The sequence below is a fragment of the Heliangelus exortis genome, chromosome 3, assembly GCF_036169615.1.
Source record: "Heliangelus exortis chromosome 3, bHelExo1.hap1, whole genome shotgun sequence".
NCBI classification, from domain to species: Eukaryota; Metazoa; Chordata; class Aves; order Apodiformes; family Trochilidae; genus Heliangelus; species Heliangelus exortis.
The window spans coordinates 24,430,245-24,457,013 of record NC_092424.1 but is presented as its reverse complement, the minus strand read 5'-3'; the positions used below and the strand labels follow the sequence as shown (position 1 = coordinate 24,457,013).

Here is a 26,769-nt window from a genome sequence, read left to right as displayed (position 1 = left end):
CTCTTCTCACTGGGGACAGAAACCCCTGTACAGACTTAAGCAGAATCCTCAGCATCACATTATGTTTGATCTTTACAGGAAAGATATCAGTGCTAGTAATATTATGAAATAATAATAATAAAAAATACTGCCAAAGACAAGTGTTTTAAAAATTTCTATTATTTATTTTAACCATGTTATTTTAAATGATACCAGCACAGAAACTGAAAAGTCCGTGGGCCTTTATGCAAAGCAGGGCATGATTTTTTTTTGCCCAGTTTTTGCAGTTATAGGAAATTGAGGATCAAGATTTTGGATGCTAATCATAAGAGGCCTTGAAAAAGGAAAAAATAGCAATACCTCCTTTGTAGGAATATTTGGTTTTTTGTAAAGTATGTGAACTCCTTGACAGAAAGGAGCCATAAGAAGTTTCAGGCAGTTATTCCTGTGTTACAGAAGTCTGTATTTAGGTTTCTGTTAGTCTCCTTTATTTATAACAAACCCCTTGGATATAATTTCTAAGATGTTCAGCTATCAGAAATGATGTGATAATGAGGATAGAGGATAGGTCATGAGTCTGCAAATATGTCTGAGTAGATGGATGAGTAGATGTCTTTCACCTAGTAGGTGAAAGAAAGGTTAGTATACAGACTGCATGAACACTTCAAAGCATGCACCTAGTTTGCTTCATTAACTTAATTATCCCTGCTATAGATATGTTTGACAAACATATCTGTAGCCCAGATACTGTTACTTCTCAGTGCAAAATTGCAGAAGGTTTCTATTTGGTTGCTGTTTGACTGAATCCTTCCTTTTGCTTCCCTGCATTACTCTTCCCAAGGACTTTCCTTGCCTCTGCTCATTTGATGAACAGAAGTATACCCCTTTCTTTTCAATAGTGGAAAATATTGTAAGATGGAGAACGATGCAGCTTGATGGGATGGTTGTAAAATGATTTTCAAGCAAGTCTGATGAGCATTTAATCTTATTTTAATCAAATACTGCATGAACCAACCAAAAGTAAGCCTTCCTCACTCATGAAAAATCATCCGTATTGTGATGTTAGCACTATCTCTCAGCAAGCATCTTGCATCTTCTGTGTAATACTACAGGGGTTTTTTTGAGCATCCCACTGTTGTTGACTTTCTCCACAAACAGTGTGATCTGAAATGTAAAGAGGGAGGATTACCCCAGCACTTCCCATTGCACAGAGATGCAAACTGGTGTCCTGTTCTTTGACTCTAAAACAGGCCCTGCTGTTGGCAAGCTGTGGGCTTTAATAGGCAAAGACCATGGAGAACTTTACAGTCTTTCTGCTTCTCTAAAGTCTGTGATACATGGAGAGCTTTTAAACCTGGTCATTTTAAATTCTCCTCCCTGTAGTCTAGCTGACAGATTGAGAGTGTGGAGGATGGAAGTGGGCTGAAAAGACAAACTGAAAACGCAGAATGTAGACATACATTAAAATGGAGCAAAACAAAAATAAAGTCAGGTGAACACAGAGAGGCTCTGTTTTATGGCTACTCAATGTGTGTTCTAGATGGCCTGTGGTGAAAATCATCAGTTTAAAAAGATGGTATTTCTGTCTCCTTTGAAATGAGTTTAAGCAAGCTCATTCATTAAACAGCAGCTCTAATTGGAAAGAATGGCAATAAATTTTTGGTATATTTTTTATTTTGAACAATACTTTTTTCATTGCAAACCTTTAAAAAAATTAAAATAGCTTTGACATATGTTCAGTTTACATTACCTACCTCCATTATTGAGAAGCCCAAAGGCATTGATGTATGCTAAATCTAATTTGTTCAACAAAGACTTAAAAATCAAAAATGTGGTTTCATAGGTGTAAATCTGGATATCCAGTCTTTTGGGGTGTTACTGCGTGTTCCCACATTTTTTACAGGGATTAGAACTTGTTTATCAACAGAGTAGTTTTCTGATTTGAGTATGTAGGTAAAAATTGGTATGTTGTTGACTCACTTTGTTCTCCATACTGATTTGCAACACTAAAAGTAACACTAATTTTGAGCTATCAAAATTTTTATTTTTTCAATGTTGGCCATTTGAATTTTTTTATGAAACCCTTCTTCTGGGATAATTTCTGCAAGTTAGTCTCTTTTAGAGAAGAGGATAGACTTCCCTATTTCTAGCAGACTCTTCATGGATTTCTCTGTTTCCTGTATCATAATAATTTTTATTTTGTCTTGATGATAGCTATACCTGTTCTTTCCTTTATACCTGGAAGCAAAGAAAAGTCTTGAGAAGATGAATTTATTGTTTGATTATTGTCTGCTTTCCTACTGTAACTGAAAAGGGGATTGCCTCTTACAAGAAGTAATACTTAAATATGTAAGTAGTAGTTAGAGTAGCATAGATGCATTGTGAGCTGTTATTTTAAAACACAGAGTGTTTAAAACAAGGTATTAAAAGCAGTCTGTGTATAGAAAATTAAGGAAAAACTATTTCTTTTATGCATGTATGCTTCTTTCCATATCAACTATATGAAAAGTGTGCTCATACCTGGAAGTTGTGATGTAGTCTGGCAGAAAGAACAAATGCCTGATAGTCAGGAGTGAGTTGCATTCTGGCTCGTTTCCAGTCTGCGTAACTTTTTAAAATATTTTGGGACTTTTGGATGAAAAGCATTATAAAAAAGCTAAGGGTTATTTTTTTCTGGTTTGTGTTACATGAATAGGGTCTGAAACTTCTAGGAGAGCCCCAGTGTGCTCTTGCACACTGCAAGCACACAGCTTAATTATGTGTAAAGCATACAGCAGCTACTGATACAATAAGGAGGTGCATAAATAGCAGACATATTAAACTGTGAGGAACAACTAATTTTTTTGATTCCTCTGGAAAAGGAAAAGCTCTGACCCTCTTGATGCATGACTGTGGGGAGATGACAGCTACCCACTCTCCTAGGATTTTCCAGGTACCTGATACTTCCTCAGTGTGCTACAATGTGTTCCTTATCCTGTTCTGCTGAAAGGCCACTGTGTCTTCCCTAAGCAGTCACAGGAGACTAATGGGTAGCTCCAGAGCCCCATTGGTGACAGATCTATATTTATGGCTTTATTAGTACATATGCCACTTGAAAGCATAACCTCTAGGGCAGGACTTCCAATGTGCCACCATCACAAAAGGATTTTTCCAGATGTGCAATATAATGGCTGCAGCAGACCCTTCTTCTCTGCTGGACTACGCACACAAGCCCTGTACAGCAGTTCAAGCAGCACCTGCTACCAAAATACTTGTTTTGCCCTTTCCTCTGAGATGAGGGCATCAGGCTGGATTTCTCCAGATTGGTATGGTATAGCTCACTTAGTGCAAGAAAGGTGCAATGGGGCTGGAGAACCTCACTCTAAAAAACCAATCTGTAACTGGAAGCAAAAGTTTCTAAAAGCGGATTGCTAATCTGGAAAAAATTGCATGTATTGTGTTAAAGGAAGTCTCTGAGCTGCAAATAGACAGATGTTGGGAAGAACAGTCTGAGGAATGTTCACTATATGCCTGCCCCATGACCTCCACTGAGCATCTGCTGTTTGTCATTGTCCCAAGCAAGCCTGTAAGAGTAAGGGGCCCTTTGGTGTCACCTGGTGAGGCCATTCTAGATACAGCAGAACACATACACCAGTGAAAATGGATGTCTGTGTATACGTGTGGATAGCCGAGTGGACATTCACTGAGGAATATATAGCAGTGGAAACATGAACTACCTCTCTTCTGGCAGTTTCTTTAGAGCTGTTTCTTTTTCTGGCGGTGTATGAAAATGCTGTTGACTACATTGGACTTGAGAGTCAAGCAAATCCAATGATGTTGTTTCTCTCTTGTTGCTCTTTGTTCGTCTTAGGGTGTCTTCTGTAGTAAGAACTTGAACTCCTGCAGTTCTAGCCTGTATTTTTAATTCAGTGTGTATGGCCACCAGAATGCCATGGGGCTTTTATTATTAATATTGTTGTTATTATTTTGTTTAATTTACTTCTTGTCTTGTCCACAGCTGTAAAAATAAGGCAAGGCTGTGACAAAAAGAGATAACGTAACACCGATGCTAAATAAATAATCTCCTATAGGATCAGAAATATAGACTGGACCTTTGCAGTTCTAATGTCTCACAGAGAGGGAATGTTGCTTCCCTTCAGTGTGGACTGTGAATGTGTCACCTTTGTGCATGGTAGAATATGTTACCCTCTGACAGGGTGATTTCCTCCTTTTTAAAGGACTGTCCCATCTCTGAAGCCTAGGAGCTTCTCCTAAATATAATTTAGTTAATTTGAAAACATTATTGTCTCTGAAATATCCTTGTCTAGAGTTTCTACAAAGTCTATAGAGGCTTGATGCATTTTTTTAAATCAAGCACCTGCTTTTTTTGCCTCACTCATGCAGCAAGGTTGGTTTTACAGTACTAAGAAGTGAGCAATATATTCCATATGCCACCAAGCTTTGTAAAGAATCCTGCTGATGACAATTTCACAGCTGCTGAGAAATAGGCCAAGCCCTCCCCATGAAGTGACAGTAAGGAAAAGAATTTCTATTCCATTGGGACTGGCCATGTGTCCTCCCCAACTTCTTCCCTCTTGAATAAAAATGCTAGCACTTCCAAACCATGTAACAACAGGTGGTGGCAGAAACCAATTTCCACTGTAAAGCCATTTTGTCAGGAGGTATCAAAAAATGTTTTTGAATTTTTGGTTGGTGGGCTACCAGCAGCCTACTAGTAACATACATGAAGCAACTGCTTAACAAACCCAAAAGCTTGCTTGGCTCTGAAAGAAATGGTTTTGATAAAACATTTTAGAAATTAAAACCTTTATGTATGTTTGGTCTGGACTTCAGAAGTGCTCTGTGGTATGGGTGTTATAAAAATAAGGTTCTTAATTTCTGGACACTGATTGCTTGACCAACTACCAAGACAGCAGCCTTCAAAATATGCAGAATGACCTCCAGCTGAGACAAGCTTAATATAGCTCCTACTGGCCTGATCAGGTGGAACCTTCCCTTTTGGCTCAGCCGATTTGCTGCCCACAGACCGTGAAAGTCCCAGGGCTCTGGTAACATACAGGGACACAAAATTAATGCAGAAACAGCACAGGGTACTCTGCTGTTGGGTTATGTCTAGTAAGTTGTGTGAGTCTGTGAGTTGCTGGACACAGCAGGTTCCTTTGGTGATTTTTGTAGCTGACCAAACATGACTCTTGGGAGAGCACTTGGAGAAATATAATGTGTTTCTTTTTAGAAGTGCACCATAGATGTCTGTCTGTGCCATAACTCTCTGAAATACACAGCAGTATGCTTTTCCCTCCAGCATTTCTGTTGCAAGTCTGGGCTTCTCATATAGTGCTGTATATTGAAAATGGTTTGAGAGACCTTCCCATAGATGTGGGACGTAAACAATTCTTCCTAAGCCATCTTGTCTTATCTATTTGGTTTGTTAAAAATGTGTACCAAATTATACGGTAATGTCATGTCACCAGAAACACAGAGGAGATGGAAGTATCTTTCCATATATTGGTTCATGTTACTCTGATGAAAGGAATGTGTATCCTTCTGTCAAGCCTGCTGGCCTCTGGCAAAAGTTTTAACCCTCATCAAGGAGAACTTTACCAGTAATGTTCAAGTGACCATCTGATTTAAATGTACTACCAGTGGCTGGTATGGTTTGTTTCCATCAGCTGTTTGGAGTAGCCAGTCTTATTACTTACATTTGTGTAAGGTAACTTACACCAAATAGTGCTGTTCCAGGTTGAGGAGACTTCAGGGAATCAACCCCTGAGGAGGCAGATATTTAGCTTTGGATAAGGACACTGTCAGGCCCCCAGTAGTGGTCCCTTGGAAGACAAATCCTGATAAGGCAAATGCCAAGTCTCTGACATGTATTTTTATATGGAAAAGTGACACCCAGCACACCACAGGTTGTAAGTGATGTATTAGCTCCCCAAAATATGGTTTGCTAACCAACTGCCAGTGAAGTCTTGGCAAAATAGCTATAGATGCACTGTGAGCAACTGAATAGCACATACCCTCTGTGTATCTGCTTTTTGTGGGTGGTATTTGACTAGATGAGAGCTCAGTTCTTGGGCTGAAAACACATGAAACTAAAGTCAATGTAATGATTAACTGACCCGCCTCCTGGATGTGACAAGTAATGAACCAGTCTAAAGTTGCCTGGAGCTTTCTTTGGGACAATACCCACAGGGGAAACCCTCTTATGCTCAAGCAAAGCGTTATTAAATGGGCCCTCTATTTTCCCCAAATGCCAGCTCTTTTCTGTCTTGTCTCTAACCACCTGAGGACATATAACTGCTGATCTCAGCATCGCAGCCAACATTTGCATCTTGGGCTTAAGTACATGATAGTAAAATCCTCAATCCTCAACACAGCTTTTTTTTTTTTTTTTTCAAAAATTGCATATGCTTTTTGTTTCTCTCATAGGTTTTGGGATTTTTTTGTTTGTTTTTGTCTGGTTTTTGTTTGTTTGTTTGTTTGTTTTTCATACTAGCATGCTCCCACAACCAGGGAAATATTTTATCTGCTCATGCTGGGATTTTTTTGCATTTGCTAAACCTCTTTAACCAGCATTTGGCTCTTTCCACTTTCTTACTTTGATTTGGATGACTGCCTGAAGCACCTGCTGATGGCCTGAAGCATTCAAGCTGAAATTTTCAGTTTGTCCCCCACACGCTCTCGGACTGTTCCTTACCTGCCTTCTGGAGCACCTGTTACATGGTTTGGGCTTGAGAGCCTGGTCTTAACCCACTGACAGCAACACCCCTCACAACACCAGCTTTCCTCAGTTGTATCCTGTTCTCTCCCCCGCTGCATGTAGCCCCTGCTTCAGTTTTGCTTTGGCTTTCAAGGTAGCAGCAATGTTCTACTTGTTCTAGTGCTTGAGTGAGGAAAGGTCTTTCCCCCAGGTCCAAGGGAGCCAGGCAGAATGCAAAGGTAAATTAGTCATTGTCATCTTAAAAGCTTCCCAATGGCATTAATGAGCAGACGTTGTAACTTAAAAAAAAAAAAAAAAAAAAAAAAAGTTTTATAGGGAAATTACAAAGTGGGGCAGTTTTCTGAAATCAGCTTTGCAGGTCGGTGGTGGTCACAAGCTGAATGGCAATTTGGTGTTCAAGAAATGTAGGAAACAGAATTCCCACTTTACAGAGAAGGACTAAAAAAGTCCTGAGAGACCCAAGGAATGCTCCACCATTTCTCCTGCTATTTCTGCATTTTGAGGATCTTTTGTGCACTTTTCCATGAGGATGCTCCTGATGCCTAAACACAGGGACGGCTGTTAGAATTTGCTCTGTGGGCTGCATTTCATGAGAAAATGCTTCTCCCAGACAAGGGGCAATCCTAATGAAGGCTTTCAGATGTAACAACTTCCAGCAGGGAGTTAACTTTTCATTCTGCGCTGGGAAACATTAGCTTTTCCCAGAGTCTTGGTCTGTGCTGAGACATGATTTACATGGACCTTCCTTTTCCAAAAAGGTGTTAGAAGGATGCCATTAACAGCTACAGAGGGAGCTTACATATTGGCTTCATGCCTGGGTATTTACACCCACGTTACCTGCCAGTCCCTTTGCCATCCTCTTCCCCAACAAGCTCTATTCCCTTAATACGGCCACACTGTGCCCTCCACCCACCTTTCATATTAGAGTGGTGTGGGGTTTCCCCCAGGAAGCCAAGCATCTCCCTACGTGCCTGGGCTGCAAACTGGGGCTTGTCCATGCCTCTGACATCTGCTCTTGCAGAACTGGGCGGGGCAAGGGATGATTATTTTTTTTTTCCTCCTCTCTTTCCTTTGGTTGCCTCAAAATAACCCTAATTAATTTTGTGGAGAGTTTAGTTTGCTCCGATGATGGGATTGCTCTTTGTGTGGCTCTCTTGAATGCTATATTTAGGTATGGTTTTTGGAACACCATGTGACCCGAATCAGATAACTTCTGAACTACTAATCATGTCTTTGACTCCCTCTGTGGCTTTCGGGCATTTTACAGTTGTTTTCTTACATACAGAATGATAAGAGATACATTCATCTGCCTCTTAAAAGCTGCTGCCAGGGTTAATAAATACTTAAAACATTGGTTTAAGCAAATTTTCATCTTATTATTTCTCCTGCAGTCATAGTTTTATTGTTTCTTAGATGTTTAACTTCAGAAAACCTTTCTTTGCCATCTTAGTTTTTCTCAATAGATGACCCTGTTTCACCATTTTAAAGAAAGAAACAAGTTTCTTCTGTATTTGTAGATGAAAATAGGGCAGAGAGAAAAGACTAAACGCCCTTATTTCCTGCCCCACACAAATTTTCTTCCTTTGCTTATTTGCTGGTCCATCCATGTAGATGAAAGCCTAAAACACTGAGCTGAACTATTTCCCCTTGTGTTAGCTGTGCTCCTTTTCTTAACAGGGGAAGTTAGTTATCTGCTTGTTTTTTTCCTGATTCTTCAAGGCATGCAGCCAGACTTGCATTCTGCTGTCACCCACTTCTGAAGGCCACCAAAGCCCTGGACCAATTCCAGGTCCCTGTGCCTCTGCATCCAGCATGGCTGCGGTCTGGGGCCTTTTAAAAATATCTCTTTGTTGTTCATGTCCATACTGTCCACTTTCCACCTCTTGGCTACTTATGCAGGGAGCTGTGGTACTGGCATTTCTTGTTTCACCTATTTTTTTTTTGCTCTGACCCCTTAAGGCCTTTTGATAGGTAGCTGAATCAAAAGGCTTTTTTGGCCTCCAGTCGTTGGAAAGGAGCTTAATTGGCCACGTGAATAGAAAAGAATAGAAAAAATTATGGGAATACTTCTAATCCTTTAAGCAGTAGTGGACAGAGAGGAGAAGAATCCTTCCTTACTGCAATGCAAGTTTATTAAGTCTAATTATAAATAGTAGCGTTTTCTTTTTATTTTTTTTCTTTTTTTAATTCCTTCATAATTAAATCCTTTGCCCAATGCTAAATTTTCTCATCCTAAAATATCAGTAAAAAGCAAACTAATACATACAACAAAAATCAGCCTTGAGAAAAAGTGAGATAATTTAAAATGTGCCAAAGGCTGCAATATTTGTCTATCAGAGAAATGAAAAGAAACATTCTTATATTTGAATCTCTGAAATGCAACTACATCAGACTAGTTGGGGAAAATTTGTTTGAAGACATATTACGTTCCACGATCAAATGGAAAAAATGGCACCTGTCATCGTATTTAGAAAGCAGCTGGGTAACATGGCCAAGTGCCACAGCCTCTTTTCACATGGCCTTTATGCTGAAACCATCCAACCTCCATTCTCCGCAACTGGAGAAACCCTGTGCCTTTAAATGGTTACAGAAACATCTACTTAGGGGGCAGCTCTTATTGCAGCAAAGCCTGCTTCTGATGCTTCTAATTAGCCGTTAATGGATTATACTTTACTTTCATAACCAACCCAGCAGGCACTCTTCTATAGTATTTTTCAGCTATTTTTGGTAGAGATATATGCTATTGCTCTGCTCTTCATGCTTTCAGTTTGAGCCTGCAGAAAATAACAGAAATTAGTCACTGATATTATTTTAGCTCTCAAATGCTTAATATAAGTCTGATTAAGCATTTCCTAAATGTATTTTCTTTTATCTTATCTTAGAAAAACTGTAATGGGTTAATTGCTCTATTTGATCTAGACTTTGATGCAAAATCTCTTAAATAAATACGTAGTTATATATCCAGTGAAAAGCCTGTTTTGTTTTGGTTTGTTTTTAATTTACAAACACAGCTCAAATATGTATTAATTTTAGGAAAAAAAAAATCCATCTGTACACAGCACAGGTATATGCAGAAGCTTAGGTGCTTCATAAGTGAAATGGGCTTGTAGAAACTAACAGGTTTTTTACTTATTTTGAACTAAAACAACAATGAGATTAGTAGCATTAAAGATTTGCAAAGATGTATGTGTGTGTGCGTATTTATATATGCATATACACAATATAATATACAGTATATATGGGTCAGAACATGTGTACAGACCTCTGCACGTGCACGTATGTCTATGTTGAATAGGGAAATATGTTTATATAGGTTTTAATTGGAAGATTATACTATTTCCTCCACAGTGAATAAATTTTGGTGCCAGTTTCTAGCAGCTCACTGGGACTGCCTTTGGATGTGCTCCCTTCAGTATCCCTTGGATGTGCCACACCTCCAGTAGTACCAGGTCTCACACTGGTTAGACAGGAACAGGAGAGGGAGCTCTCCCTACACCAGCCAGGAAAGAGGAGGATGAGGTATCCAAGCCAAGGAGGAAAGGGGGAGTAACCACCACCTTCGGGTGAGATGTGCCCTCAGCTCCCACTTGCTGGGATCCCTTCACAAGTGGAGAACTGGGCTTCTCCATCTCTCCCATCTGCAAGACATGGAAAAAAGGGTTTGGCTCAACTGATGAGCAATTCCAGGTTATATCCATGGCTTGCAGCAAAGGGAGCTCTCCTGGCATGTTTGTAGCACTGCATCTGCTACCCTCAGCCTGGTACTGGTTGTGTTTGTTGAAGGATGTGAGGGCCAAAGTGCTATTCAGAATAAATGTGGAAATTTCTATTATTTTTTGCACAACAAATACTAAAAATAAAAGGAAGAGCAGAAAAATGAAGGATTGGACAGTGGTTGTTATGTGAAATAGCTGCCTCAGTGTGATGGCACAAAGACAGCTAACTCTCTATCCTGTTTTTTTGAGGAGGATGGGTTTGGGCTTTTCATCTATCACATAACATCCCAGTAGAGGAGAAGAAAGCTGGGTGTGTGGGGGCCAAAGAACTGTTGTTCCTCTAATCCCTCACAGCCCCTGCCTGTGCTGTTGATGGGGTGCAGAAGGATGTCTACTGAGCAGGGCAGTCCCACCTTGGTCCTGGAGCAGGTCATTGCTGTTTAATCCATTTCCCATTCTAGCTTTTTCAGGACAGTGCAGCAGAAGACTATCCCTTGCTTGAAGAGAGGCTGCAGCCAAGCCTCTCTGAAATTACTTCATGTTTTCTCACTTGTAATCAGCCAAAGCTGTTCTGATGTGCTCAAATGTGCTGTTATATTTTCTTTAAGAAATGTGAAGATCAAGAGATTCCAATATTAACTTTTTTTTCCCCCTAAGAAGAGAACTATCTCCCCTTAAATGTAGTAAGGGCTCTGCTTTCTCCCAAAGCTTCTGTAGAGGGCAAACTCCATCTTTTTGCCTGCACTATCTCATCATAGTGCATTATAAATGCAATCTGGGGTACAACGATTGCAGGAGCACCCTTCCTCCAACCTCTGAGATGCTGGTCAAAGTATGGGGCTCCTCTGAGCTGCATTTCTGACCTCCCCGCCAGAGTGGTGAAAGTAGGACCAAGACACCAGCTGTTCAGTGACAGTATCCCAAGATTATCCCAAGATCTGTATCAGTTAGAGCTCTGCAATGACTTTTGGCCTTCCCAATTTCACCACTTGGGAGTTTGTGCCAGTGCAGCATAAGCCAAGCTTTGAAGTAGGTGAGGTTATCAAAGAGAACTTAATCCAGAGGAATATGGGTCTTCCAGGCATATTCTATGGTTTGAATAGTCAGAAGGTCAGCATGGGAAGTTTCCCATAAAAGCTGAACTTTGATGTTCATAGTCAAGACAAATTCAGAAGTTTTGGCAACTATTTTTAAAAAAATCTTTTTATTTAGATGAAATGCAGGAGGCCTGTGAATAGGGTATTCTTAGATTGCACATTCAAATATATGGTACCCTAGTATGACAGCAAATTCTAATTCTTCTAAAATCCTTTTTTTTACTTTAAAGAAACGTACTGCTACTCATAGTAGAACGTTTGATGAAGAACAGTATGCTACTGTGCGCAGAAATTTTGCTCTTGTGACTAAATTAAGCATCACTGGTTGCTCTCATTTAGATGAACCCTTTTGGAAGTTCTTTTTTTAAAGCTAGCAGATTGGATTTCTAATTTTAACTTTTATAGTTTATAATTAGAAACATTTCCAAACTTGTTTACAAACACCTGCACTTGACAGCATGTGTCTGCAATTTTAGAAGGTCTCAGTTGTCACTTCCAGTGAGGGTTGAGAGGGCATCTAAGTTCTTTGTGTTGGTACAGTTAGTTTCAGGACACTGGAACAAAAGTTCATTTTTTAAAATCAGGTTTAAAATATGTGATGTTTTGTGAGAGGGTTGCATACACCTAATCAGCAAATATGTCTTTGACTAGTTGTGGATTATTTCAAAGACAGAAGGATTGTCTGCTAGTGGTCATTTGGAACAAGGCTCAAATTGGCACCCAAAGGAGAAATTCCAGGAACTAATTTTAGCAGTTTGGCCTCTCAATTGGAGAAGATGGTTTACAAGTTTTCTGTATTTATCTCTTCTTCAACCATACTACTTTCTTGCCAGCTGTCCTTCAGAAGTTATTCAGAAAGAGTTTTAAATTAATTTGGAATAAATCGTTAGACTAGAGCAGAACAGAGTAGAGTATTTCAGTTGGAAGGGACCTCCAAAAATCATCTAGTCCAACTGTCTGACCAATACAGGTCTGAATTGTCAACATGCCTCTTAATCATGGACAGGTTTGGTGCACTGATTACCTAGGAAGCCTGTTCCAGCATTTGACCAAGCTCTCGTAAAGAAATGCTTTCTAGTGTACAGTCTTTGAGCCATTCCCTTGCTTCTTTTAGTACAAAGTTAGAAGTAAGTTGCTGAACACACAGTGAAGTAACAGAGCTTGTTTCCTCTCGATCTTGAGTGGGACATGGGTGTTACACAAGTCTGCATACAACTGGTTTGTAAGAGGGTGGACATCATACTATGTTACTCGTTGCTCAAATAAATAATCACAATAGAGGTAATAAAAATACTTTATTTTAAGAAATCCATTGGCTCCTGTATATGCCCTTTACACCTGATTTTTAGCTGCATCACACAGGTTAACAATGTTACTTATCAGTTTCTAGCAGAATAGGAAAGACTGTACCAAAAATTGATGTTTTGTGGAAGGGTGGCAGGAAGAACCCTGCAACTACGCTTCAAGGGTACAGCTGAACCAGAGGCAGTCAAAGCAGACTTAAGGAGTAGTGGTATAAGGTGTCCTATTGATCGCTTTATGCTCCTGTTGTTACTAATTAGTATGAAAAACTCTGGTTAATTAGACCAGCCTGTTTGGCTGTTGTGTCCTCTATTGGGACCTATCGTCAACCTTAGAGAAACTCCAATATAGGAGAGGATGAGGAGGATGAAACATTGCTGCACAATGTTTCATTTATTTAATTATTTATTTATTTTATTTTCTGCTGTTTTGCTTTCAAAAAAAGCATGGAATCTGTGGTAGTGTCAAAGGATTGTGTCCTTAGAGGTAGGTGCTTGCTCTCTCTGAGTTTCACTGAGCGTTGATATAAGTGGAATCAGGCACCTAAATACCTTTGTGTATGAATGTTCTTTTGAAGCTAAGCCTGTAGTCTGCAGTCTCTTGTGCTTGACCTCTGCAGTGCACACAGAAAATACTGATTGGGGAACCTCTTCCAAAGCAATTTCTTTTAAGTAAACAGATAATTAAATAAGGCAGGTTAGAAGAGCTAGTTTTTTCCATCTGTAAAACAGTTGTGCCTCATAGTTGTATTTCTGAATTTCTTTAAGGAAGTATATTTTATCAGGAATTCACTTTTTATGGCAAACAGCTTTATTTTTTTTTTAAATATCCTTCTTAAACAAGGAAGTTAGCCAAAATTATAATATGACTTAGCTAGCTAATCCCCAGCATAATTCTTAGCAAGTACAGCTGCAATTAATAAATTGTGCTGTAACCACATTAGGCTGTTACCATCTCTGAAAATAGCTTCAAAGGCAGTTTACAAGCTCCAGTGTCATCAGGGTCCCAACTTATCAGAGATAGAAACACCTGACATTTTAGAAATTCCTCATGTTTCAAAATGGCCATAGAAATTAGACTCAAGTGAAGTTTAATTCCACTTCTCACTTAAATAGAAACTCCTATTTTATTGCAACTGCTATCTGGCGGTAGGACTTTTCTAACTGATGTGCTGATGTAGCTTCCTGCCAGTGTTTTCGGTTTTCCTCTATTTTTGTTTGCTTATGTCAGCTCTGTGCCCACTTTCCTAAGTGTTAATATGCAGAAATGTTTCCTAAAGGTTAGGGTAGGCTCAAATGCAAGAACTATACACGTGTAGAAAGATCCACGTATCCAGCACTACCTTGAAAACATGTGAAAAAATCTTTGATGTCAGATGGACCGTGAAGTTAGTGACAAGTAACATGATGTACAGATAAATAACAGATGTACATGATAAATAAGGAAAACCTTTATGGAATATCTGTAGTTATCTAGCCTGTGTAAGCCTTTGGTGTGAATCTTTGGGTGAACTGGAGTGTATGGTGTATGCATGAAGCAATCTGTTCTCAGGGTAGTCTGCCTGGATTCTACAGGGAACTGGCATGGGAAAATATCTCTTTTGGTGAATTACAAGGAATATTGTCTTCCTCGGAAAGTGGTAATTAAAATAAAGGGATGAGTCATGGAAAGGAGAAAGGGCTTTAGAGTTCTGTTTCTGTTCTTACAATAACTCTCACTTCAGGCAAAGATTTTACCCCTCGCAAAGGATTTCATGGTATGATTTAGTAATTTGAGCCACAGCATGCAGGGTATACCAGTGTGATTTAAGAACTGAATTCATATCCAGGTAGCTACGAATATCATGGTATGTCATATATCATCATATACCATGAAAGGGGAGGCTTTGGGAGTCAATATTTGGTTGCAGTTAGAAATGAACCATGGATGTAAAGTGAATGCTTGTATATTGCCAAAGGCAGTGAATGCAGGTTCCCAATCTGTGAAGTCCCAGTGCTGAAGTTACGGCTGCGTTCCAGGGGCTGGAACACATTGCTGGCCCCTGAGATGCAGGTCCTTTGCCCACTTGTGCCATAGTACATAGCTATAAACGAGTTTTTAAAAGCCCACAAATAAATGTAAAACATGCATTTTCCACTGAAATAATGAAGGTCAAGTGGACTGTGACTCTTCCTATGGTCTATTGCAAATAGCTTAAATTTTTGCATCTTTTTTTTTACTGTTGCATATGATTCATATGAGCAGCTGTTTGATATTTCTGAAATAACGCCTTGCCATAAAAATATGTGGGTTTCCCTCTTGAAGAAACTGTCATGTGCTAGCTGTACCCCAACTGAAGGGACCTAGAGCAAATATGTGTGAAGAGGGGATAACGTGCCTTGGTTTAGGGGACAGTTAATGATAAATTTAGTTTCATGACCTGTCTGCCAAATATTTGTACACTAATTAGGTCCTATTTTAAGGGTAGAGCACGTGAGCTTGTTTGAAACCCCTTGCACAGGATGGGAAGAGCAAGGGGATTTTTGTCCCTGGTGAGTGGAAAACAGCATCACCTAAATGTGTGCATTATTTCTGGGTAATATATGAAGCTCATGGTTTGCATGGAGGCACTTCTGAAATTGGCTCACGGGAGAAGCTGTATCCAGCTACGGTGCCCAGGAGTAGAGCACTGGGGAGGAAAATTAACTGACTCAAAGCAGAGTCATAGTTTTTAACTTTATATACTGTCTTTTGCAATATGGTAGAAAATTACCTTTATGACTAGTGGCAGGACCAGTTGTATAAGTAATCCAGTCATGGGGCTGGTTGGTATCTCGCTTTTCACTTGAACCTCTCTGCGATGCAGGTCTTGGAGGAGTGAGTGCCTGGTGCAGTCTCTGCCTGGCTCCTTGGTAAGTCATTTAAGTCTATCTTTCTATACAGTTGCTTTCCAAACTGCTGATCAAAAATAAGGAAAAATTTCAGAGTGCTTTAAGAGAGAGCTGCTAATCAATTTTTCTTATTATTTTATGCCCTGTGATTTTTACACCACCCCCACCAGCTGGTTAATCATGCAAAAGCTGAACACTTCATTAGCCAGAACATGTTTGCCCATGGGCATTTCTGTAGTAAATTAGTTCTTTCTATTTATACAGGTAAGTCATGGCCAAAAGTCTTTAAGGTACCAAAGGTAAGGGTTCGAATTAATTCTTTCTCTGAGTTTTCAAGAGAACTAGGTTTAACTTCACGCACTGTTGATTTGAAATTGCTTTTGAATTAAAGTTAGCATGGATAAAAGAGCATTCTCAGGCTGTTCTAGAATACATTGTGTCTTTCTGGATCTCGAAATCAGCCTATGTAGAACAGCCTGCCTTAAAAAAAAAACCCAAACCGCATGTCTGCACCCACTCAAATATATACACGCACGTGTAATATATGCACACAGTGTCTACATCTACATGCAGAGACTCTGCTTTTTTGAGCAGCATGTGGCATATTGACCAGTGTTTTTCCTTTCTTTCTTTGTGCCTTTTAAACTATTAATTGAAAATATGTGGTTTGTAGATGCTTTTTCCCCTCAAATCAAACAGTGCCCTCTGGAAGCCTAGTTTAGCTCAACAATGAATTTAGCTTTTGGGCAATATTGTTTGAATGCCACCATTTCCAGCAATCAATGTAATTTTATGTCTACTTAGAATAGAAAGTCAAGATGGTGATTGCCTTAATTTAACTCAGTGTTGTATTCATTAAGGAGCTGATCCCGAATCTCTTTCAGATCAAAGTCTGTCTTGCTTTCAGTGGAACTTCTCAGCACACAAGGTGTGTGGTAGCCTTCTAAAATGTTGTCATTGTGACTAGTGAATAAAAACTAAATGTGTTGCTAAATTTAGGCTGTTGCTCATGTCAGCTTCCTTTTCTAAATGACGGTAAGTGCATTCCATAAATAGTATGCCTCTTATGTTGTCATATCTCTTTGGCTTGCTTTGCAGTATTTTACAGGATATTTGCAAATGCATTTTGTGTTCAGTAGGCAGGGGATGAAAATAGCACTACTCATTGGGGCTCCAGTAACCTGCAGCTAATGAGGAACCGTTTCAAGGGCTGGCCAAGTGTAGTTCAGATTATTCTGTGTGCCAGGCTGCTCCGCTCCCGCTCAGGCTTGCACCATGCCGTGCTTTTGCTGCCATCCATAGGGACAGAGCCCACTGTCACACTGCTGGCACTCCTGCACAGACTTTTGTTGATTAAGTTTTCTATGCTTCGGTTGCCTTTTTGGAAGGTAGGGAAAGAAGAGTGAGAGAGAGAGAGGGAGAGAGAGAGAGAGAATGTGTGTGTACACGCACACGCGTAGGTAGGTGACAGTGCTCTTGACCTCCATAGTCAAGTGTTTTGAAATGCAATGAAATACTCTACAAACACTGTACTTGTGCTTGCTGGTTGATAGCCTTGTTGCTTGTAGAAAAGGGTACTACATGATGACAGTAAAGGTGGTCCAGACTGGCCCTTAATTAATTTTATTTTCAAAATCTATATTAGTGACTGTCATGAGGGCACCTGGGCACTATACATCAATAAAACAATCAATTTTAAAAATGTGTAGACCAGAACTCTCTGTTCACTAACAAAACTCCTGTTCCCTGTTACGACTAAAGGTCAGTCCAAGGCTGGCCAAGCAAGCAGGACTGGCATTTCTGTGCCTCGGTGCTTGCCAGACACAGCTCTGGCGGAACACCACCAGCGGCAGCTTCCAGATGCCTGCGGTCCCTGCGGAGAATGTCTTGCTGTTGGCCAACGACTTGTTAACCCCCTGCAAGTCTCAAATTGGTTTTAGGACTGATGGGAAAGGTGGAGAAAGACTAGGTCAGAGGCCAGTCCCAATTAAAAATGTGGCTTTGTCAGCTGCGAGCAGCCCATTGAAGTGCAGGAGGCAGGGACTTGGTGGAGCTGTGCTGCTGGAGGAGGGAGAGAGGGGAAGAGACCTCCTGAAGAACAGGCTAGAGATCTCTTAACTGAAGAAACTATATTGATGATAAATGTTACATTGTGCAAGCTTAGCAGATTCTCTAGGAATATAATGCTTCCCAGTTTTTTCTTAACATGTGTTAATATTTTATAATACCTGTGCATTAAGGGACAGTTCCTACAATGTCTTAAGTGAGTTTGGGCTGCTAAGTTGCCTTCATGGACTTTTAAAGAACACTGCCAGTTGCTATAGATTAGCTAAGTTTCCAATCTCAGTTAATGTGCTGGTGATATAAAATCAGCTTCTTTCTGGTTTTCAAGCATTAGGTGAGTGTACATAATTAAATCAAACATTGTTGCAAAGCTGCGTTTTATTTATTTGTATCAGTGTATTTGGGGTAATAGTCCCACTTTAATATGTATTTAATTGTACAAACAATACTGAAACTAGCAACTTCTGGACACCGATGTAAGTTTTTAAACATGAAATTATAATATATTTTGGTATCTGGAAATTCATTTGAACTCAAGCTGAGCTTAAAAATCCAAGATCTGACTCAGGAGAATTCAGTCCCATCTGGCCGGTGGGTAGCAGGTGTGCAGTGTGAGTCTGTCTGTGTGTGTTTGGGAAGGAGGTGATTGCAGGCATTTCTCTTTTGCTTTAAAGCTTTAATTCCAGTTTCATGCTGTGGTCTGAGGTTTCTACAGCTTAAGTTCTTGCATAACTACCAATATCTACTGTTGGTCTCCATTTCTAGATGGCATATAGAAGCAAGTATGTGTACAGAACTATGGAGAAATATGGTTTTTTTATTTGGTTTATGATTACACCCAATACTCTTTGTATGGGAGAGTATGTTTTTACAAATTAATACATACATGATTCTCAAGGACTGATTAAAAAAGGTTTCATTGCAGCATTTGCTATTAAGATCTTTTTGAGAGTTGTTGTATGTTCCCACAAAAAGAAAAGAAGATGTAACATGGAATTTCCATTTTCAACACATAATAGGCATGTTGTACATTTTTGTATTACTGTGATTATAATGATAGATTTTTTTTTTAAATCTTTAAGTGTGTTTTGACAATCAATTGGCTACTTCAAAGAAGTCTACTTTATACCTTGTAACCTTCAGCAACTTGTCCCAGCCATTCTTGTTTTCCTCTTTCTCGTTCCCTGTCTACTTTATACCTTGTAACCTTCAGCAACTTGTCCCAGCCATTCTTGTTTTCCTCTTTCTCGTTCCCTGTCTTCATCTTTTGATCATCTACTTCCAGTTGCCCTCTGCCTGGGAGCTTTTTACTTAGGAGGTTTAAGAACCCTCTTTTCCTTTTAGCATTAGCTATGAAGTCAGCTCCCTTTTACACTCCTATCAACTCTCCCTCTTCCTCATATTTCCTAGTTTTTTATTTGTCTTCACTGCTATACAACTTTGTGCTGGAAAGTCTTTTGGCACGCATTTGGCTTTTATGGGAGCTGACATGCAAAGCACCACTTACTAACAAAATCAGTAAGCAAGCAGTCAGGTTTTTTTCAAGTTTTTAACTTCATACTACTACAGTAGATGACTCTTTACTGTGTTTCACAGGGTCTTTTTCATGGTGAACTGACTTAATTTCCAACTTAAGAGTGGAGCTGGTGCTGTGTTGCCAAGGGAAGTTTATCTGGTTTGACAGACAGAATGATAAGCATTTCTCTGGACACCCCTGTAAAGATCTCCCTTTTATTTGCTTTATGAAGTTAAATGGAAGAGGTCACCCCCTTTGATGGAGCGGATTCTTTTTTTCTAGCAATAGGGCTTTGCACGAAAACATTTTTTATTAAGCAAGTCATCCATACTGCACCGTAGGCTGTTTGAGTGTAACAGTATGTTACAGTCTGCAAAGTTAATGCAGTTAATATTCAACTGAACTTTTGGGGGGTTGCTAATCCCTTAGGCGGGCTTAGCAGAAAGGGCAAACATATTTATAGCACTTTGAATCAGACTGCAGCAAGCGAGTATGTGTTATACCGTGCAAATGTTATACAATTTCAGGAAAGCTCAGTGCATGATCATCTTTTAATAGTACATAAATTGGTGATGTATCCCATCTGTAAGAAACAGAGTAATTGGTTCAGTGGACAACAGGTCTGTTAAAATGACACCCATTGAAAGGTCTTGAGATTCTTCTTCTGGTGATAAATTCTGCAAGTTCTAAACAGTTTTATGGGCTGTTTAATTAGGAGCTAACTGTATTCTTTAATCTCTGTCATTTGTATTATTCTCTAATAGGATTTCATCGGTCTTTGTCACATAGCTGACTGTGACTGAGTGTGTGCAGGATTGTCAATAGCCTTTTCCATATAGACCATGGTTTCTTACTATCTTTGTAGAAAGTAAGATGATCATTCCTGAATGGTCTTTCCTCCAGAGTAGCAGTGCAACACTGGGTAGAGTCTGCTTTCGTAAGAGCCATGGGTGATTGGGCAGAAGAAATGAGCATTGAGTCACGAGACTGTCCAACAAAGGGAGTCACATTTCTCTGAGACAGAAACTCTCCATGTTTATGTTACTGGCAAAACTTGCATTGAGTGTAAGGTTTTGTGGAAAAGCAAATGAAGACCCTGTAATGCTACCAACCTATCAGGAGACAGAGAAAGAGAAAAGTAGTTTTAGATTTTCCACGGAATTTGTTTGTGTAGAGTCTAATAAATAAGCAGTCCATCCATACAGGCCTGGCAAAACTGTTTTTTGATATATTTTACATTTTGGCTACTTCCATTTTTTTCTAGGTCTTAAATATTGGAATGAGTGACTACAACACAGATCTTGACCTAAAAAAGGGCTCAAGTACCTGAATTTTGCACGTACTCAAGTAATATGTTGATTTGCCACCTTACCTGCACCCACTCCTTTCTTTTTCTTTTTGCTCTTTGTAAATCACATGAGCCATGCATAATCCTTCAGGAAAATATGTCCTGCATAATAATTAATGGGTCAGAATTGTTAGTAAAAATGGGTCTGTTTTGATCCATATTTTTGAATCTTTCTATATATTTATTTTCAGTTATAAATAAAATTACTTAATACCAGACTATGTTCAAATTATGTATTGGAGTTGTTTATACCTGAATTATGAGAGAATTAGCTATTTATTATAGTTACATGCAAAAGCTCAGATTCCAGAATATATTAACATAATAGTTCAAAAGGGTGTCCCAAGGAAAGATGAAAACTGAAGAATTTGGGCTAATGAGGTTGAGAGACAGTTGGTCTGTAATGGATGCACAGGGATAATGGGGCTGACACTGATGTGGGTTCCTTTAAAGCTTCCTCATTTTGAATGTCCTCAACTTGTCATTGGATCAACTTGCAGGTAAATCCTAAGCAAGATTAAGCCATATGTCTCGATATCTATAATGAGTCTGTAACATTCGTGCCATTTTATTAAACAGTAAATGCAGACATGGATATCAAAGTCTTGACTTCACAGAGTGTGCTGGTGAAGGTGTGCTGGAGCTTAGCCACACATCCTGCAGCCATCTTGGAGCTTAGAAATCAATGAAACACCCTGCAGTTTTATGGGGAAAACAAAGAGTTAACACTCCAATGATGTTAACTGTGATAAAAGGTATGTGTGTGTGTTGTTGTGCTGTACTCTTACATTTATGAGCTCTTTTTATAGTAGCATTCCCAGCAGCATTCCCAGGAGCAGTCCAGCTCCAATCAGGACTGGTATGCCATTGTGCGAGGTGTCGTTCTAATTCATGTGTAAATGTGGAGTGGTTGCTGCCCTGAGGTTATTACAGTGAAATTACAAACAGGCTAAAAAATGGTAGGAGGTGTGGAGGAGAAGGGCATCTGCAGTGGGGTGTGCTTGTCTCATCAGGGTTGCAGCACATACAGCCTGATACCAAATGTTGGACATTTCATTTAGTTACAAGTCTGCTGCCTTCAAAACAATTAGACTTGCTGGTTTTCATCTGTGTCTTATTTATTTAAGCAGAAATGTGGAAACTATGAAATTAATCACTCTTGAGATCCTTCTAGATCTTCCTGTTCTGTCTGTAGCAATGACCAACCCTGGGTGCCTCAAGGAAAGTTGTAAGAGCTTCACAATGGGCAGACATGGGATAATCTTCCCTCTACACAGTCTCATCCTAATCTTTAATTATTAGGGATTAATTTAAGCTTTGAAGCATGAGGTTTACATATATATTTGTTGTTCTTCCTCCTGCACTGTCAACCTTGTTTAAAGTACGAAATATCCTTTCAGGCCTCCGATCTGAGCTGTTTGTTGTGCAATCCTACCTGCTTCTTGGTGTGCTTCCCAGATTTGCAGTTTGGGAACTACCATGGTGGGTTTGTTTCCTCTGATGTCAAAAGGCACTGGGAGATCCTCTTCCACAGGGAGGTGGGTGAAGGCAGAAGCATGTCATGGTCTGGGTGTGCCCCTATGACTGTATGTCAAAACTGCGGTGCTACGACTGGATCTCACCCCTTTCTTTGAATATTTCAGTGGCTAATTTGCAGTGAAGGACAGTAGGAAATAACCGTAAATAAATCTGGGAACCTTTGTATTAATTTCTTCCATTGGCTGTGTACATATGAGCAGCTTGCCATTTGCATATGTGAATCTTGTCATAACAATTTCGGGAAGTGATTTGTTAATAATCATGTTCTCAGAACAGCTCTAAATCAGTAATTTATGTAGGTCTGGATAAAGCAAGTCTTCCGCCTGCCTATTTTGTGGAGCATATTTGGCAAGTTTCAAGCTAGCGTGAAAACTACCCATCAGAATAAAATTTAGGACAGCTGGGATGCTTTGCAGTGAAGACTTTTGGCTCCACAGATCAAATAATCACAATAGCAGCTCAATTTAGCCTTTGGCTGGATAGATTTGGCAGGGCACAATGAAAAATAATTATTTCATGGCCTGCTTATTTGTCCCTTAACAAATAAACTCTCTGACCTATGCAGGCTTATGTAAATATGCTGCCGTATGTGGGGTTGTAGAACACTGTCATGTCCCCATTTGGAAATATGTTTTATTTCACCCTCATGTTACAAACTTTTTTTTTTTTTTTTGAGTTCTCTTTGGGAAGCAAAGGAAGTGAGAGGCAGTATCAGATACTGAAGCCCAGGCAACCAGGCATATTCTAAAAAGCCATCAAACAGTCATTTTTCTGAAAACACATCCATTAGTATGCAGTGTTTTCACTGCCGTAATAATAAGAGCAATCATGATACGAACAAGTCCGTCTCTTCACAGCCTTCCCACGCGGGATGGAGAATGACAGCTCCTAAAGCATTTGGATATTTGCCTGAATGTATGCTGCTTAACTAACCACAGTTGAACTTGCTTTCTATCTTATGGCTTCCTGGATATCCTTCTCAATTGTTTCAGTGACAGCTTAAAATGTGAGACTTGGAGGGGGGAGATAAAAGCTTAGCAAAAAGCTTTTTGTGTGTGTATTTAAGGGGAAGTTTTATTACACTTGATGATGGAGATACGTGCCACAATGTTCTCTGTTTCTACAATTTCAGTATTTGCATTTTCTGTTGTACTGGCAGCAGCCAATCCATAATGTTGTCTTTCTGTTTCCTACTCGGGAGGGGGGAGAAATACACTGAGGAACATAGATTGATGTTTTTATCTTCTGACACCACCATTTTGGTTCTGAAACAGTAAAAGAAAGCCTTTTTCCCAGCGATCCAAAAGATCTCTCTAGAACACATGCCTTTGCACACTCATACACGTATGCACACGCATGTGCACACAGACATGCACAGGCTCTCACAAAGGTGGCTATGATCTGATTTTAATAGTGTCACTTCTTCTCAAACCGTCATTTAAAAAAACATCAGCAGTCATGTCATGCATCGGGATGAATTTCTAAATGTAAATGAGTTCTCTCGGTAATTTATTTACATTTGTTTTCAGCACAACAAATGAGACATCACGTAGCTTCATAATTTCCCATGACCGAGTCACCAGCATGAGGTGTGTAATTTACCCTGATTTAAGATGCTTATCTAGAAGTTCTTGCAACAATACCTGGTGGGGGTTTTTTAATGCTACTTTTTGCTGGCTTTTAACCTACCTACTTCACCTCCTCCTTTTTTCAGTTGAAAAGAAATATAAGTGTGTCTGCTTCTTGAAACCTTTTTTCAGTAGAGCCAAGAGAGATGGCTTTGTTGCCTTGTTTTGTATGTTGTTTTCCCTGTCATTTCCTTCTCATTTGCTAAAACTCATAGGAGGCTTCCAGCAGCCACAGTGAACATACAAGGAAGGAAATGTTCATTGTGGACATTTCTGATGGAAATGTGATCGTTCAAACATGAAGCATGAATGTGAAGAATCCTGAAGTCACTTGTTCTCCCCTTTTTTCAGCCACAATATTAAATTTTAGGCCTGGACTTGATTCTGCTTCTGCCTTTGAGTTTCTGATCTGCCTGTGGCTGAAGTGATACTTAGACTCTGGGGAGGGGGATGTGGATGCCAATTTTCGAATAATGTAGGCACAGTCAAGTACTACAAAACTCATTTATTTTAAGGCCATAATTGGAACATTTAGATTTCTAACTACTTGCTTGAGCATTTCAGATAGGTAGATGATTAAAGGTGCAATGTACCATGCATACAATTTTGTACCTCTTATCTTGCAGTCTCAGTTAAGGCTTGACGAAAATCAGGGCAATAGCTTTCGCTGTTTTGCAAGGTAAGAACACAGGCAAACTGAGAGGCTTTGGTGAACCTGTAGTTAAGCAGCAATACCCACTGCTACACTGTATAATTATGCTGCGGCAGTAGTTTGGGATGCTATTGTGCAAAAGTACCATACGTCTTTCTGGAGGTCTTCAGGGTTAACTATATGTGGGTGTTCTTTTCCTCACTGAAGGGAAGCATGACATTTCGGTGCACTTATTCCCAAACCAAAATTCAGTGTCTTCCTTTAAATTGAATAATCAGATTCCAAAAAACTAAACTAGATTTGGACTGTTTCTAAATGTGTGTTGTATGTTCTAGGACCCATTTAAGTCTTGGCCTGCTGGCCATTTTCCTTAAACTTGTATGGATCTAACACCAAATTATGCTGATGGCCTGTCTATCACCAAATTATTTACAGAACTGCAGTTAAATTATAGAAATCTTCCAGACAAGCAGTGCTCTGGGCAAATTATTTCATTAAATTTCTTTTCCATGGTATACTTAAGTAAAAGCTTGCAGGAACAACATGAATCTTTTTTTGGCATGTGATTATGCCTTTGTGGTAACAGCCTCCTTTTTACAAATAGCTACCTGTCTACCTGAGAAAGCAGAAGAAACCATGATATGAAAATCACCAATCTCTGTGTTTTCCTCAGTTTGAAGCCAAAGTTTGGTATTATGGAAATGCAGGGCTAGGGGCAGCAGCAGGGTGGTTATTTCTGCACACTGCCAACTCATTCAAGGTCTTGGAACATTTTTTTCCTTTAGTCTCACAAATCCACACTTCTGTGGATTGTAAAATCAGACACTGCACAAGCACAGCTGCTGGTTTAACAAGTTCTGTGTCATATCTAATGGTCACTGTCTGCTTTTACAGGGAAGTACATTTGCTATCTGAAGGCAGTATAGGTTTTTGCTGTGTTAATCCCATTTAGCAAGGTTTGAGTCACTGTATGATTATGGAATGTACAAAAAGGATATAAATCCTGAAAGCAGCCCTAACTTCCTATTATAATTGGCATCCTTTCAAACTCTGTTCCAGAGCTTAGAAATATAGTCAGGGCAGAACATCTAAATTTGGGTTTATATGTAGTGGTCATACCTACTGGTTCACTTGGAAAAACACTGGCATAGATCAGTGTTTAAGGACTCTGGATGCAGTGTTTATGTTTAGCTCAGTGCTTTTTATCACTGCATATTTTTTTTATTATTCCATTTTAAGTAGCTTGCACTGTGAGACAAGAATGCCTTCCCAGCCTGTGCATGGTTATGCACATTGTGTTTAATGAATATAGAAATTCAAGTTTTAACATGGCTTCTGTACATAAATTCTACTTAAATAATAGGTGTTTAAATAGGAAAATAGGTGTTTAAAAATGTGTGTTTTCCAGACCTCTTCCCACCCATATCTTTAGGGTAAAACTTAGCCACGTGTAGATGGCAGACTCGAATGGAACCTCTGAACTCAGGGCCCAGATACTGGAAATCTCACAAGTGACAGCAGGCTCAGAAATGTGTGAAAGCTAAAGGTCTTTGCAGATGGGACATATGATTTAACCTAATTTCTATCTGATGTTGTTCTGTGATATTATGTGAGGACTGCGAAGGGCGTTGGGGTCAGACATGGGGAGCTTCACAGCTCAGCTGGTTGGGCTCAATCCAGAGGAGAGGTTGAACTGCAGTACCTGGAGTTTCATTATGTTGCTAGAGAAATTTTTTTTTTTTTTTTTTTGTTGGCCAGGTGCAAATTTGTATAAAAGCTGGATCTCCTTTACTCATGATCCTTAGAAGATGCAAGTCTGATTATAAGCTCCCTGAATTTAGAAATGCTCTTAGAGACAGGAAGATACTGGCTTTATCAACAAAATGGAGGAGTGATGCTCTTGGGGCCCATTAGCAATGGTGCCAAGATGACCACCACAGCAGGAACACTGGGCATTAAGTTTCTAAAAAAGCCAAGAAGCTCCAAACTGTGTATCTCACAAGTTCTTTACTCCCCAGTAGTAATCCATATCCCACTTATTGCTAGAGTCAACGGTCTAAAAGTAACAAAAATACAACCTTTCATCATTTATTGATTTTCAGTCTTTAAAAACTGATGATAAGCTATTTTTTTTTCCAATTTCTCAATAAATAGGAACATTTATTGGTTTTCCAGTTTTATTGTATTACATTAGAATATATTTTACTGCATATAGTGGGTAATGTAGCATCAGGAGACATGTTTATGTTCAGCAGGTAACTTTTGAAACTGCATAGCTCAACCGAGGTATGTAAACAAATTTGTAATACTAGTTTAATTTAGTTTACAGCACAGACT

General features: G+C 39.4%; 1 protein-coding gene across 23 annotated transcripts in view; it reads left to right on the top strand.

The window, feature by feature from the left end:
• Positions 1–26,769, top strand: part of ESRRG (estrogen related receptor gamma) — a 404,999-nt gene that overhangs the window by 39,311 nt on the left and 338,919 nt on the right. For 8 of the 23 annotated variants that reach the window (XM_071739667.1, XM_071739658.1, XM_071739659.1 and 5 more), the window contains exon 2: positions 15,661–15,706. The exons of 10 other annotated variants lie outside the window; for them this stretch is intronic. Coding sequence is in view for 5 of the 13 variants with exons in the window: in XM_071739644.1 (XP_071595745.1) it covers positions 15,661–15,706 (46 nt within the window). In the remaining 8 variants the exon portion in view is untranslated. Of the gene's footprint in view, positions 1–15,660; positions 15,707–15,949; positions 15,985–23,686; positions 23,742–26,769 lie in introns of those variants that run through there. 5 more of the 23 variants (XM_071739669.1, XM_071739666.1, XM_071739645.1 and 2 more) reach the window with 2 other exon arrangements.